Genomic DNA, 14242 nt, shown 5'->3' on the forward strand with positions numbered 1-14242 from the left:
TCTCCCCCGCTTCGTGCCCTTGGCGTTCCTCGGTCTGAAGGGAGGAGTGTACTTCTGACTCATATAGGCACGGCCGCTCCGTTGTCCTGCTGCGGCAACAAACTGTGCCGGTTTCGTCGATTGGGACGTCTTTTTGATCTACACGACTACAAAGCATTCCCTGTTCTTCTAAACCTGCCAGCTGCTGAAACTAACGTGGAGGAGTCTGGGACCGCTTGCTTCGGGGACCGGTGAGTAGTATATCTAGGATCTGGTCGCCCTCCTGCAGTACCCATTGCTTTTCCCCGCTGTGTAAAACAGCACCCTTTTCGCCCGTACTCGCGCTCTGCTTCTGCTCGCTGTGGAGGCTGCGCTTGAGTTGCGGGCCCTGTTCTTCTTCTGCTGTGCACTAACACGAACTGCCTGACGTCCTCCGAAGAGCTTCTCCTTTTGCCCGTTGGCACCAGCGCGTGCAGGTACATTGAGCACTAGGCTCCACTCTTCGCAGGGCTTGGACTTCCATCTAGTTAGAAGCCTCTGAAGGCGAACTGAGTCGAAAGCATTATCGCACTGCCTGTTTTCCTTCCCTTGCAGGGGGACTACATATTTCGTGCTTTAAACGCTTGCGACTGTGTATTTGTATATATATTGTGTTGATTTGGTATGTGTTGGCTTAATACTGTGTTATTGTGATTTTCTCGCTACGGTCGTTGTTTTAAAGGCCTTAAAATAAATGTGTTTATATTTTTGATATAACACCTGTTTGGAGTAGTTTGTAAGCGCTCTTGCTTTGTGTGCTCATCGCGGGCTTTCAGTCACCCTCACCCCTCTTGAGACCTAGTCTTGACCGCCGCGATCGCTACCTTGATTGGTCTGGCTTGTCCAGAGGTTACCCTGTTCCAAGTAATTAGGTTGGCCTTCTGAACTTCTGCTCCGCCAGGACAGAGTTCAGAAATCCGTCTTAACAGGCGGGGGTGGAGGGTACAGAAGACAGACACGGGGCATGAGCGGGGTAGTGGGGGGCAACAGGAGAGAGACATGGGGCATGAGCGAGGGGTGGGAGGGGGTACAGGAGACAGACACGGGGCATGAGCAGGGGGTGGGGGGCAACAGAAGAGACACGGGGCATGAGCGGGGGGGTGGGGAGGTACAGGAGACAGACACGGGGCATGAGCAGGGGGTGGGGGCAACAGGAGAGAGACACGGGACATGAGCGGGTGGGGGGGACAGGAGACAGACACGGGGCATGAGCAGGGGGGCAACAGGAGACGACATGGGGCATGAGCGGGGGGGTGGGGGGTAGAGGAGAGAGACACGGGGCATGAGCAGGGGGTGGGGGGAACAACAGAGAGACACGGGGCAAGAGCGGGGGTGGGCGGGAGGGGGAAAGACACACGGGCCAAGAGCGGGGGAAAGACACACGGGGCCAAGAGCGGGGTGGGCGGGAGGGGGAAAGACACACGGGGCAAGAGCGGGAAAGACACACTGGGCAAGAGCGGGAAAGACACACGGGGCAAGAGCGGGGGTGGGCAAGAGCGGGGGTGGGCGGGAGGGGAAAGACACACGGGGCAAGAGCGGGGGTGGGCGGGAGGGGGAAGACACACGGGGCAAGAGCGGGGGTGGGCGGGAGGGGGAAGACACACGGGGCAAGAGCGGGGGTGGGCGGGAGGGGAAAGACACAGGGGCAAGAGCGGGAAAGACACACGGGGCAAGAGCGGGAAAGACACACGGGGCAAGAGCGGGAAAGACACACGGGGCAAGAGCGGGGGTGGGCAAGAGCGGGGGTGGGCGGGAGGGGGAAGACACACGGGGCAAGAGCGGGGGTGGGCGGGAGGGGAAAGACACACGGGGCAAGAGCGGGGGTGGGCGGGAGGGGAAAGACACATGGGGCAAGAGCGGGGGTGGGCGGGAGGGGAAAGACACACGGGGCAAGAGCGGGGGTGGGCGGGAGGGGAAAGACACACAGGGCAAGAGCGGGGGTGGGTGGGAGGGGAAAGACACACGGGGCAAGAGCGGGGGTGGGCGGGAGGGGGAAGACACACGGGGCAAGAGCGGGGGTGGCCGGGAGGGGGAAGACACACGGGGCAAGAGCGGGGGTGGGCGGGAGGGGGAAGACACACGGGGCAAGAGCGGGGGTGGGCGGGAGGGGGAAGACACACGGGGCAAGAGCGGGAAAGACACACGGGGCAAGAGCGGGAAAGACACACGGGGCAAGAGTGGGAAAGACACACGGGGCAAGAGCGGGAGGGGGAAAGACACACGGGGCCAAGAGCGGGGGTGGGCGGGAGGGGGAAAGACACACAGGGCCAAGAGCGGGGGTGGGCGGGAGGGGGAAAGACACACGGGGCCAAGAGCGGGGGTGGGCGGGAGTTTGAAAGACACACGGGGCCAAGAGCGGGGGTGGGCGGGAGGGGGAAAGACACACGGGGCCAAGAGCGGGGGTGGGCGGGAGGGGGAAAGACACACAGGGCCAAGAGCGGGGGTGGGCGGGAGGGGGAAAGACACATGGGGCCAAGAGCGGGGGTGGGCGGGAGGGGGAAAGACACACGGGGCCAAGAGCGGGGGTGGGCGGGAGGGGGAAAGACACACGGGGCCAAGAGCGGGGGTGGGCGGGAGGGGGAAAGACACACGGGGCCAAGAGCGGGGGTGGGCGGGAGGGGAAAGACACACGGGGCAAGAGCGGGAAAGACACACGGGGCAAGAGCGGGGGTGGGCAAGAGCGGGGGTGGGCGGGAGGGGAAAGACACACGGGGCAAGAGCGGGATTGGGCGGGAGGGGAAAGACACATGGGGCAAGAGCGGGGGTGGGCAAGAGCGGGGGTGGGCGGGAGGGGAAAGACACACGGGGCATGAGCGGGGGTGGGCGGGAGGGGAAAGACACACGGGGCAAGAGCGGGGGTGGGCGGGAGACGAAAGACACACGGGGCAAGAGCGGGGGTGGGCGGGAGGGGAAAGACACACGGGGCAAGAGCGGGGGTGGGCGGGAGGGGAAAGACACACGGGGCAAGAGCGGGAAAGACACACAGGGCAAAAGCGGGGGTGGGCGGGAGGGGGAAGACACACGGGGCAAGAACGGAGGTGGGTGGGAGGGGAAAGACACATGGGGCAAGAGCGGGGGTGGGCGGGAGGGGAAAGACACACGGGGCAAGAGCGGGGGTGGGCGGGAGGGGAAAGACACACGGGGCAAGAGCGGGAAAGACACACGGGGCAAGAGCGGGAGAGACAACACGGACATGAGCGGGCGGCGGGTGGGGAGAGACAACACGGACATGAGTGGGGGTGGGTGGGAGGGGGAGAGACACACGAGGCATGAGCGGGGGGTGGGCGGGAGGGGGAGAGACACGCGGGGCATGAGCGGGGGGTAGGCGGGAGGGGGAGAGACACACGGGGCATGAGCGGGGGGTGGGCGGGAGGGGGAGAGACACACTGGGCATGAGCGGGGGGTGGGTGGGAGAGGGAGAGACAACACGGACATGAGCGGGTGGCGGGTGGGGAGAGACAACACAGACATGAGCGGGCGGCGGGTGGGGAGAGACAACACGGACATGAGCGGGGGTGGGCTGCGGGTGTTGAGAGACAACACGGACATGAGCGGGCGGCGGGTGGGGAGAGACAACACGGACATGAGCGGGGGTGGGCGGCGGGTGGGGAGAGACAACACGGACATGAGCGGGGGAGGGCGGCGGGTGGGGAGAGACAACACGGACATGAGCGGGGGTGGGCGGCGGGTGGGGAGAGACAACACGGACATGAGCGGGAGGTGGGCGTAAGGGAGAAAGACACACAGGGCAAGAGCGGGAAAGACACACAGGGCAAGAGCGGGAAAGACACACGGGGCAAGACCGGGAAAGACACACGGGGCAAGAGCGGGGGTGGGCGGGAGGGGGAGAGGCACACGGGGCATGAGCGGGGGGTGGGCGGGAGGGGGAGAGACACACGGGGCATGAGCGGGGGTGGGCGGGAGGGGGAGAGACACACGGGCATGAGCGGGGGGTGGGCGTGAGGGGGAGAGACACACGGGGCATGAGCGGGGGTGGGCGGGAGGGGGAGAGACAACACGGACATGAGCGGGGGTGGGCGGCGGGTGGGGAGAGACAACACGGACATGAGCGGGGCATGAGCGGGGGGTGGGCGTAAGGGAGAAAGACACACGGGGCAAGAGCGGGAAAGACACACGGGGTAGAGCGGGAAAGACACACGGGGCAAGAGCGGGAAAGACACACGGGGCAAGAGCGGGGGTGGGCGGGAGGGGGAGAGACACACGGGGCATGAGCGGGGGGTGGGCGGGAGGGGGAGAGACATACGGACATGAGCGGGCGGTGGGTGGGGAGAGACAACACAGACATGAGCGGGGGTGGGCGGCTGGTGGGGAGAGACAACACGGACATGAGCGGGGGTGGGCGGCGGGTGGGGAGAGACAACACGGACATGAGCGGGGCATGAGCAGGAGAAAGTAAGGGAGAAAGACACACGGGGCAAGAGCGGGAAAGACACACGGGGCAAGAGCGGGAAAGACACACGGGGCAAGAGCGGGAAAGACACACGGGGCAAGAGCGGGGGTGGGCGGGAGGGGGAGAGACACACGGGGCATGAGCGGGGGGTGGCCGGGAGTGGGAGAGACATACGGACATGAGCGGGCAGCGGGTGGGGAGAGACAACACGGACATGAGCGGGCGGCGGGTGGGGAGAGACAACACGGACATGAGCGGGGGTGGGCGGCGGGTGGGGAGAGACAACACGGACATGAGCGGGCGGCGGGTGGGGAGAGACAACACGGACATGGGCGGGTGGGGAGAGACAACACGGACATGAGCGGGCGGCGGGTGGGGAGAGACACCACGGACATGAGCGGGGGTGGGCGGCGGGTGGGGAGAGACAACACGGACATGAGCGGGCGGCGGGTGGGGAGAGACAACACGGACATGAGCGGGGCATGAGCGGGGAGTGGGCGGGAGGGGGAGAGACACACGGGGCAAGAGCGGGGGTGGGCGGGAGGGTGAGAGACAACACGGACATGAGTGGGCGGTGGGTGGGGAGAGACAACACGGACATGAGCGGAGCATGAGCGGGGGGTGGGCGTAAGGGAGAAAGACACACAGGGCAAGAGGTGGGAGGAACAGGAGACAGACACGGGCATGAGCGGGGGTGGGGGACTTACTGTGCAGGCGGGATACAAAGCCTCTCATGCGAGGAACAAAGATGGCGGGCGTCTCTGAAGCCAGACGCACTGCACGCTTCCACGCATCCAATGAGAGAGCACGTCAGATGTCCGCGGACATCACGCAAGCTGCTAGCCCAATCACCGTCCTGTCGCGGAGCGAACAGGGAAGTGTGTCCGCGAAGCGAACACAGATATCACTAATTTTTTTCACTTACATTTTTGTCATTTTTTTAAAAACTACTGGACGGATTTACACCAAATAAAGCAAAGCACGCTTTCGGGACCAAGCCGCCGCTCCTGCCGCTAATTTGGTGTAAATCCGTCCAGCGGTTTGGGCTGTAGGCGTGAGCAAAGTTTTTTCCCATTATGTCTATGGGAAAAAAAAAGTTTTGGGACCCCCCCTATAACTTTGCCCCCCCCCGGACGAATCCTCACCAAACTTTGCAAAAAAATTCAGAGTGACCCAACTACTTTTTTTGCAAAGTTTGGTGAGGATCCGTCCAGGTAGAGCGAAGTTATAAGCCACCCAAAAAGTGCTCTTCCTATGGAAACAGCAACTTAACCATAACTACATGGCCACTACCGTGGCCATGTAATATATATATATGTATGTTCTCATATTGTAATCACGTGATCTGGCAATTGAGACATCCACATCTATAAATGGCAACAAACAATGCAAACATTTAAAAAATATAATATCAAAAATCTTACCTGTCTAAAAGAGCTAATAAGGCAAGCCGATCATACCAAATTTCTATCCACTTGCCAGGGAAAATAATACATTTGTAAATTTGTTTTTTGTTCATATTTTGCTGTGATTCCGAACACAGGGATTCTTTAATGGCCTGGCACGGATGCTGCTGAAAGATGAAATAAGGAGGTGTCATGGTAGAAAGGTATATGCCTATTAGATTTCACTAGCATAATTTCAAAGAAATTGTTTTAATTTACAGCTACATAATATGGTAACACAATTAAATATTATTTCCCATCATTATACAACAGACAAGGACGTTTTCTGTGTTTTATTTGTGGCTTGTCAGGCAGCTCTCAATGGGCTATGTGGGCTCTAGGTGTGAGACCCATAGATGAATAGAAATGAGTATGATATCCTTGAAGCATACACAGACCCATTTGCACAGAAAGGCCATAAGTAATTTAAAGCAGTGGTGGATGTCACAAAGCAAAATTATCATTGCAAGTGTGCTAACTTAAAAAAAAAAACATGTTGTTTTGAAATACAATTTCAATGTGTAGAGTGGAATAATAGTGCATATTTGTTACACATGCCACCAATCAATTGTATTAGTAAGACATACAGATAAGGGGCCCCAGTGTACCAAACCTTTAGCCTATTTTATGGGCACAGATAAAACACATATTTTTAATTTTTTGTTTCTCCATGCATTGATGGTGTCCACAATAATATTCCATTTTGCAATATGAAACTCTATGCCAGCATACCCACAATAAGGACATGTCATAATTTACATCATACCCTGAATGCCAGAGCCCAACCTCCACTGCAAAAGCTGACTAACTGCCCATGGGGGCTGTGGGTGGCAAGTTCTTTAGCAGAAAATAGTTCTATACCCAATGAAAGGCTCTCGGGAAAGCTGTCTCACTTGATTTAGTGCCCCTAAGCACCCGACAGGCTTACTATTGGCCAGCAGTGCTGTCCTGGGTATACTTACTTGGTGTTTCTATAAATCAATGCTTATTAACCTTATGTATATAATAAAAAATAGACGCTATCAATATCTTTCCTACACATTTCTGTCACTAATCCAATATGTGTGTGCACTTGCAAAATATTGACTTTTATGCTAATAAATAGAAGCACATTTTTAATGGCATCATTTTCATGTTTAAAAATTATGTATATGTATTCTCTGGCAGAGATAATACATGAGCATTAAAACATAAATTGGTCAAGCAATGGACAGTTCCTAATATTAGCAATAATGGATCGGGGTTGATACCTTGCATCCCACTCTTCTAAAATGTTTAAAGTGCCAACAACCAATCAACAATGTTTTTATAGATATTGTGGTCCAGTAACATTTAAAATCATAATCAAGAGTATGATGCTGTGGATTGGTAAGCCAGGGGATAGGTGAGGTTATACAAACCAACCGTTGGATAACCCATTCGGTAGAAAGGGTTACAAACTCTGTTCAAAGGTCCATGATTTCTATGGGTGTTAACCAAGAACAATCTAAAAGTGATCTAGAACCATGGACCAAATAAAATACAGATAAAGCAATCTAAACCCCCCTGCAAAGGATTCCTCTCACCGTTCCTCTGTGTTTTGATGGATCCACTTATCCTAGCCAGAGACGTACATGGGGAGATACAGGTTAAATATGGATGCTGTGCCAAAGCTTGTACCACAATAAAACTCGGTGCTTCCATAGAACGGGGCAATTTGAAAGGCTAACCTAACAAAAATTCATCATGGTGTCTCTTAATGGTGTGATCATTGAAAATAAACGGTATCCAGTGATATTAACGAAAACAATAACACTGAAACACATCGAAAGTGATTCGATATTTTTTTATTCCAATTGCAATATGGCGCCTGTGTCTAACAGCACGTGGAACGCCAGTACGTCAAAAAGTCCTTCTTTAACACAGCTATTACTAAATTCATGTGAACCAGCATCTTCTGAACCAGTACGTGCACTGGAGGGAACATATTCTCTGTTGTCATTGCACATAATATATCTGGAGGTACAGAATCAAATGACACAATTGTAATGATAAGGCACAGAATATCAATAAGGCGCACTCCAGATTATAAGGATACACTATATAGTATAATGCAGAACAATGGAGAAAGTGGACAATCCTACAATGCAATGTTGCAAACTGATAGGAATAATGTAACATGAAATTGAAGAGGCATGTTATATCCTTTACCTTTACCTTACAAAGCATCTTAAACCCTAATAAATCTATGCAGGGGAACTGTTCCCATACAAGTTTGACTCGAAAATAAGGTAAGCAGCAGAGCAGCGAAAAAGGTCTCAATTGATAATGGCACTAATAATAAGCTAATTGATGGTGGAAGTATCGCAAGAGTCACAATGGTGATTTGACATTCTCGAGTATCAGTTCAGCTGATATCACATGAACAGAAAATGTGCCAGTGTGAAATGCATGATAACAATTAGTTAATTGCTATTGATGTATATGTCCTCGTCTTCTTAATGGAGGTTTCTAGAATAACTTTGACCTAACCAGAGGTCACTACTAACACAGTAATGGTGTGAATTTATATTAGTGGTATATATACAAATAGGGAGAGTACCTCTCATTAGGTGTTTGGATTCACTAGCAGGTGGGTTTTTCAGCAAAGTACAAGTCACTGTATAATGTACAATTTCATAACTGATATAATATACTGTCATGCGACATACTTCTTGTAAACATTTGTATTTTCCTGTTGTTGTCTCCTTACCCTTATTATCCATCCCTTTGCCAACCCTTTATGTCCTCCTTTCTTTATATTCTTATTGGGTATTCCTGTCAATCTCTGTTGATCTTTATTGCATTATGTGACAATCTTAACGTTATGCATGAATATATTTTGCTTGGCACTTGCAATTATTATGTTGATTATTATATGTTTTTGGAAACAATTGCTTGTAAACAGTCCAGTCTTTAGAAAGACCAGAGTACGGTCGAAACACGTGTTGGCGTTTGGGCATGTGTTAACAGATATTTTTGCAATAAAGTCACAATGTGATCTATAAAGTAGTGACTCCTATTGAGCTTGAAACAATTCTTGGATCAGTAATCATTTATAATCTAACATTAAGGATTTCTATGGACTAACGCCATATAGAGGTGCCACTATGTCAATTGTTTTAAACATGGTTTTATTTTTCCATTTCGATCGCATGCCCAGTTAGGATTATTGATACAATCTGTCATACATGTTGTATTGGAGAAAATAACAATACCACTCACATAAACATTCTCAACAGTCCCCAACCATGCTGCAGCACTTTATTTTAAAGGAAACAGAACTCTGATATCATCTTAGTTCTTGCAAATTGAATGCAGCCATTTATGGTCCGCCCTGTTGTTTCCATGGGTGGTATTTCTACTATTTCATGACAATGTTAACCCGGCTCTTTCGAGGTTCATCAATTCCTTATTACATCAGTCATGAGTTGCGTTATCACTTACTTGTTATTTCACGGTATTGTTGCAGAATGAGTCAGAGATATCCTTTAGGCGGGATCTCATAGTGAGGAGATTGCAGTAATCTCTCTCTGTTTATTGGATGTGCATCGTATCCTTCAGCCAGTCTTCCAATGAGGGGGATTTGTGTTGCTATGCATCTTCTAGCCAGAAATATTTACAGTCTTGTGAATCTTATATTATGCAATTCTTCCTCTGTATCAAAGCCCAGCAGGCACCCGGCTATGGATGACATGATGCTCTGCCCCAGCATCTGTCCTAGCTCTTTTATAACCTGTCCCAAGGACAAGGTCATTTGGAACATACACAGATCACAGTCAGCAGGGGGGGGTACCACACTTGGGGCAGTCATCCAACTTATTCAGAACTCTGAGCTGGTGTGCAGTATAATATGGGAGGCCATTCAAGTCAAAATTACACCTTTGTGAATGCGACATATTGAAATGAATACAACATGCAGTGAAATGAGTAAGTCATACACTGAGATGACTATAATACTTATCGAAATGAGTATAACATGTATTGAAATGAGTATGAATTTCAGTGTATGTCATACTCATTTCAATACGTATTATAGTCATCTCAGTGTATGCTTTACTAATTTCACTGCATGTTGTATTCACTTCAATATGTCACATTCACAAAGGTGTAATTTTGACTTGAACGGCTTCCCATAGTATAATCTGTGTATGAATTTATAGTTTATCAGTGCAAATCTGGTGCTTACTGATATGGCTATAGTTAGAGCACAGCTCTCATGCTATTGGCCGTCCTCTTATGCTATTGATAATTGCCTGTTCCACTTACTTAAGGATGAGTGTGTGCTGCTATGTCTCTCGTTCTACGTGTGTGTGTGTATTCTAGAAATCATTCACCTTAGTATTTTGTTGCCTGCTTCTTCTCTAGCTATGTCCCATTTTGGTGCAGGTGCTGGGAAATTAGGCAAACACTTCTTAAGGGCCAATCTAACTATAGTAGGATAAGCTGTTTGCTGCTTATTGAGAGGAACTTTTCTACCCTGAAGAATTCCCCTTCATGCACTTTGTTGTTCCATGTGAGTATCCCAATGGCTCTCCATAATTTCTCAATATTTGATTTTTTCCGGGATGGGGTGTGCCATCACTTGATATTTAAAGGAAGCAGTGGCTTTGTTTCAGGGTTTCTGTGATTTTATGCCACGCCCATCTGGTGATTGCAAGGGTATTTTGTCCCTTAGGGGGTAAGGTTGCGGTGCCAGCTAATGTTAGGGGTTTCCCCGCTTAGGTATTGTTCACATCTAGTATGTGGGGAGTTGTCTGTGCCTTGGAACCAGGATTCTGCTGTGCTGGTTCAGCTACATAGTAATACATCTTTTATAGCACGCTTAATACCATAGACCAGTGTTTAAGCGCAAGACCGGGACTCAAACCTGTGTTGCTCTGCATTGACTTGCTTCCAAGACAAACGTGTTGCCCCTGAGCTATCCTCCCAGCCGTGTAAAAGAACATATAATGGGATGGTTTGGTTGCCCCAGTCATAATGGAACATTAGGTAACTCATGTTCACCCTTGGTTGTTGCCCTCCACTTATGAGTTTACTAAATAGGTTTAAGGATCCCCCGTCCTACTGTTCTGAAACCCTGGTTCTTACCATGACGGCTGAGAGATTCACACCACTGCATTTCCCAGCAGCTCCCAGGAGAATGCATAAGACGGAATATCGGCGCTCTCCACTGTCACGTAGGATGCCCAATAAGTTACGCAGTCAGATCTCGCTGGATAGAAAAACAGCAGTGTACCGCTCTTCGCTTCTCAGCTGTTGTGCCATTACAGCACAGTGAGCGTGTGACCACGTTTTGTGATTTCTGGATCTTGGACCATATTCTGAATTGTTTCATCTGCTGCTGCATTCTGACCTCCTTACTGGATTTTCTATTACTAACGTCTAGCATTATGGATTGTCTTCATGTTTTTTTTACCTGAGGCCTTAAACATTGGCTTGCTTTTGGATTGCCCTTTAGGGTTCATAGCTTTAACTTTGGATGTGACATTTAGCTATGGATTATGGAATGCACGAGTCTATCTTTGGGTCTGCTTTGGAATTTTTGAGCACCTTTGTGGATTATTGGAACACATTCTGGAGTTATGAGACTGCGTTACTTCTTGAACCCTGTTTTCCCTCACTTGCTTAGATTCGTCCTCCTGCCGTTTGGGTAGGTTTCAGTTTTTCTTTCTTTTTCTACGACTGCTTTTTTTTCATTGGGGTGTGTTTATCTTTTCTTTTTCCATTGTTTATTTTGTCCTTTCTGCCCTTTGTCTTTTTCTATGTTTGGATTTCTCCTCTATGCATTAATATTCAGGTAATCAGGGGCCTCTTAGGGGGGTTGCGTTGGGGTTTTATGCTGTTACTTTTTGACCCCACTGGGTTTCTTTTTCAGCCTGGTGATCTGGACGGCAGTCCTCCCCCATTTTGCTCAATCATCTGGCCAATGTAGCTTTGCATCCTAATTGGCTGGGGTATTAGGAGGAATGTTTTTTGTTCTACCTGGTTACGAGTAAAATATGTGACATAGGCCTGGGGACTGATTGAAGAAGGTCTTTGTAATTGTTCTTTTTATAACACGCTTAATACCAGCAAGTGGTTTCTAAGCCCAGGATCGGGATTCTAACCTGTGTTGCACTGCGTTGTCTTGCTTCCAAGACAATCGCTTGGCCCCTGAGCTCTCCTTCCTCACCTTGTTAACTATATCAGCATTACTTGGCCACCATGCTATCCGAAAGTGAGTGAGGTAGTTCAATCAATGTATCTACTGTCATGCATAGAGTTGCAATTGTATTCATGAATCTCTTCTGCTGGGATGGCAATTGATATACTTAAATATTTGGCTGTATCCTGGCACCACTGCAATTCTCCTCTCACAGGTTATTGTGATGAATCTGCAGAGTCATCACTAAACCCCAGCCTAAAGACTCCTCTGTGTGGCCGGGTAAAGGCAGCCACTACCTGATCCTAACACTGGGGATGGGATCAGACGGGAGGATCACATGGGAGGAGACGAATATCAGGGGGAAGTGGTGACTCCCATGGGAGAGACGCAGTATTCATCTTCTTCTGAAGATGAGATTTCCCTCATCCCCAAATACATAATGGCATACTGTCATTGTACAAGTCTCTCCTATGAAACTACCCAGAGAACAAGCTATGAACAGTCATGTAACCAGAAGATGTGTACCTTGGGGGTTTAGGAATTAAATAAAATACCCTCTAATTGTCATATTCACGTCCTAAATAGAGGTCCTAAACCCAAAGTTAAAACACAAACCTTTTTTACAACATTCCCTAACTCTAACAACTTTAATTTCACACAACAATCCAAACTAATTAAACATCAAAACCCCAAAACCATCATGGACTTCAGAATCCATAATGCCCTTGGTACGGGGCGAGGAAGAGGGGCCCAGAGTTAGTAAGGATCAACAATGCCATTAACCAGAAAGTGCGGTGTAGTTGTTGTAGACCAAAACACCTGAGCAGCATATTTAGACTCAGGAATGAGTTGCAGATGAGGGAAGATGCCAGCCAAGAGAGAGATGCTCAAGGAGTAGCTGCAGCAGAGGCAGTAGCTGGGTTGAGTTTACCGCAGAAGGTGAAGGAAGAACACCAGCTGATGCCGACGCGAGATATGAAGGCCTGCCACATTGCAGAGTAAGCACAGCTGGAAACGGTATCGGAAAGAGAAGCCCAGCTGAGAGTGGAATGTGCCCCCAACCATACGTGCTGCGCTTTGGTGTGCAGGAGGCAGCGGAGGGTCAATGGAGCTGGCAGAGCTCTCCGAAGCAACCGTGCAGATTGCTGAAGACAGGCGACTGCTGAAGAGAGACCAGAGACCCACCGCTGCATCAGCAAGGGGAACGGAGATGCCAAAGAGGACAAGTGAGTTTCCCTAATGGTAAAGGTGACCCTGGACTGCTCCGAGCAGGACATTTTACAGAAACCCATAATATTGAATACCCAACAAATAAAGCAGTACAAAGGTGACAAGGGGGCACATCCTCTTATATGGGACACCAATTGGGGGAAATTTGTAACCCGCATTGTCAGCAGCCAATTGGCTGTAAAAAAGTAACACAGAGGTGACAAGGGTGCAACTCCCCTTATACGGGACACCAACTGGGGGAGGCCTGTAACCCACATTGCCGAGAGTCACAAGACTATAAACAGGGGCAGCCATTGTTCAACACTTCTCATCTAGGACACTGGTGTGGAGAATCATGGAGCAGATAGTGCCAATAAGAAAAACCATAGTTTTACATCCTGGCAGGTGAGTAAACTAGGAACAGGGATCAATAGTAGTTAGTCCTGCCAGGTGAGTGGACTAGGAATGAAGATGTTGTTCTGAAGTAGTATAATTGCGACAAAGAGGTGTAATGGAAATAACTTGTTGATACCATTTTGTTTGAAGAATAAGTGTGGCATTTCCTGAAGTAGTTGCTGTGCTATCCTGACAAAAATATTCCATTTGAAGAAGAAATATGGTATGCTGATAATTACTTGACATCCTTTGAAAACCAATTGCCTTAATTTATGAACTTCTGTTTTGAGAGAGAGACATTTTTGCTCTACCAAGACAGATATTGGGAAAAACATCAATTGCTTTGATTTGTGGAATAAGTGCTTATGGAAGAGTCATTTACTTTAACAAGTGGAAAGTCGTATTTGAAGGAAAAGATCTCTTGTATTCAACTAAACAGAACATTGTTGAATCAGGACTTATCCAAAGGTATCCATGCATTGATTCAGGAGAAGATAATCCAACTACTTTCAAGAACCTATAGATTTGAACTTGTGTTCTTTTGTGTTGAATTGAAGACAGCCAAATATTCCTTGTGTTATTTTGTTGTATGTATTA

General features: G+C 49.6%; 1 protein-coding gene across 3 annotated transcripts in view; it reads right to left on the reverse strand.

Annotated features, from left to right (window-relative positions):
* The window catches only part of PCNX2 (pecanex 2), a 3925748-nt gene that overhangs the window by 3520588 nt on the left and 390918 nt on the right, over positions 1–14242 (reverse strand). For 2 of the 3 annotated variants that reach the window (XM_069606983.1, XM_069606981.1), the window contains exon 4: positions 5854–6002. In XM_069606983.1, coding sequence (XP_069463084.1) covers positions 5854–6002 — 149 coding nt within the window. The remainder of the gene's footprint in view (positions 1–5853; positions 6003–14242) is intronic. The other variant, XM_069606982.1, reaches the window with a different exon arrangement.

The sequence above is a fragment of the Ambystoma mexicanum genome, chromosome 4p (assembly GCF_040938575.1).
Source record: "Ambystoma mexicanum isolate Mex_15411 chromosome 4p, UKY_AmexF1_1, whole genome shotgun sequence".
Classification (NCBI taxonomy): Eukaryota; Metazoa; Chordata; class Amphibia; order Caudata; family Ambystomatidae; genus Ambystoma; species Ambystoma mexicanum.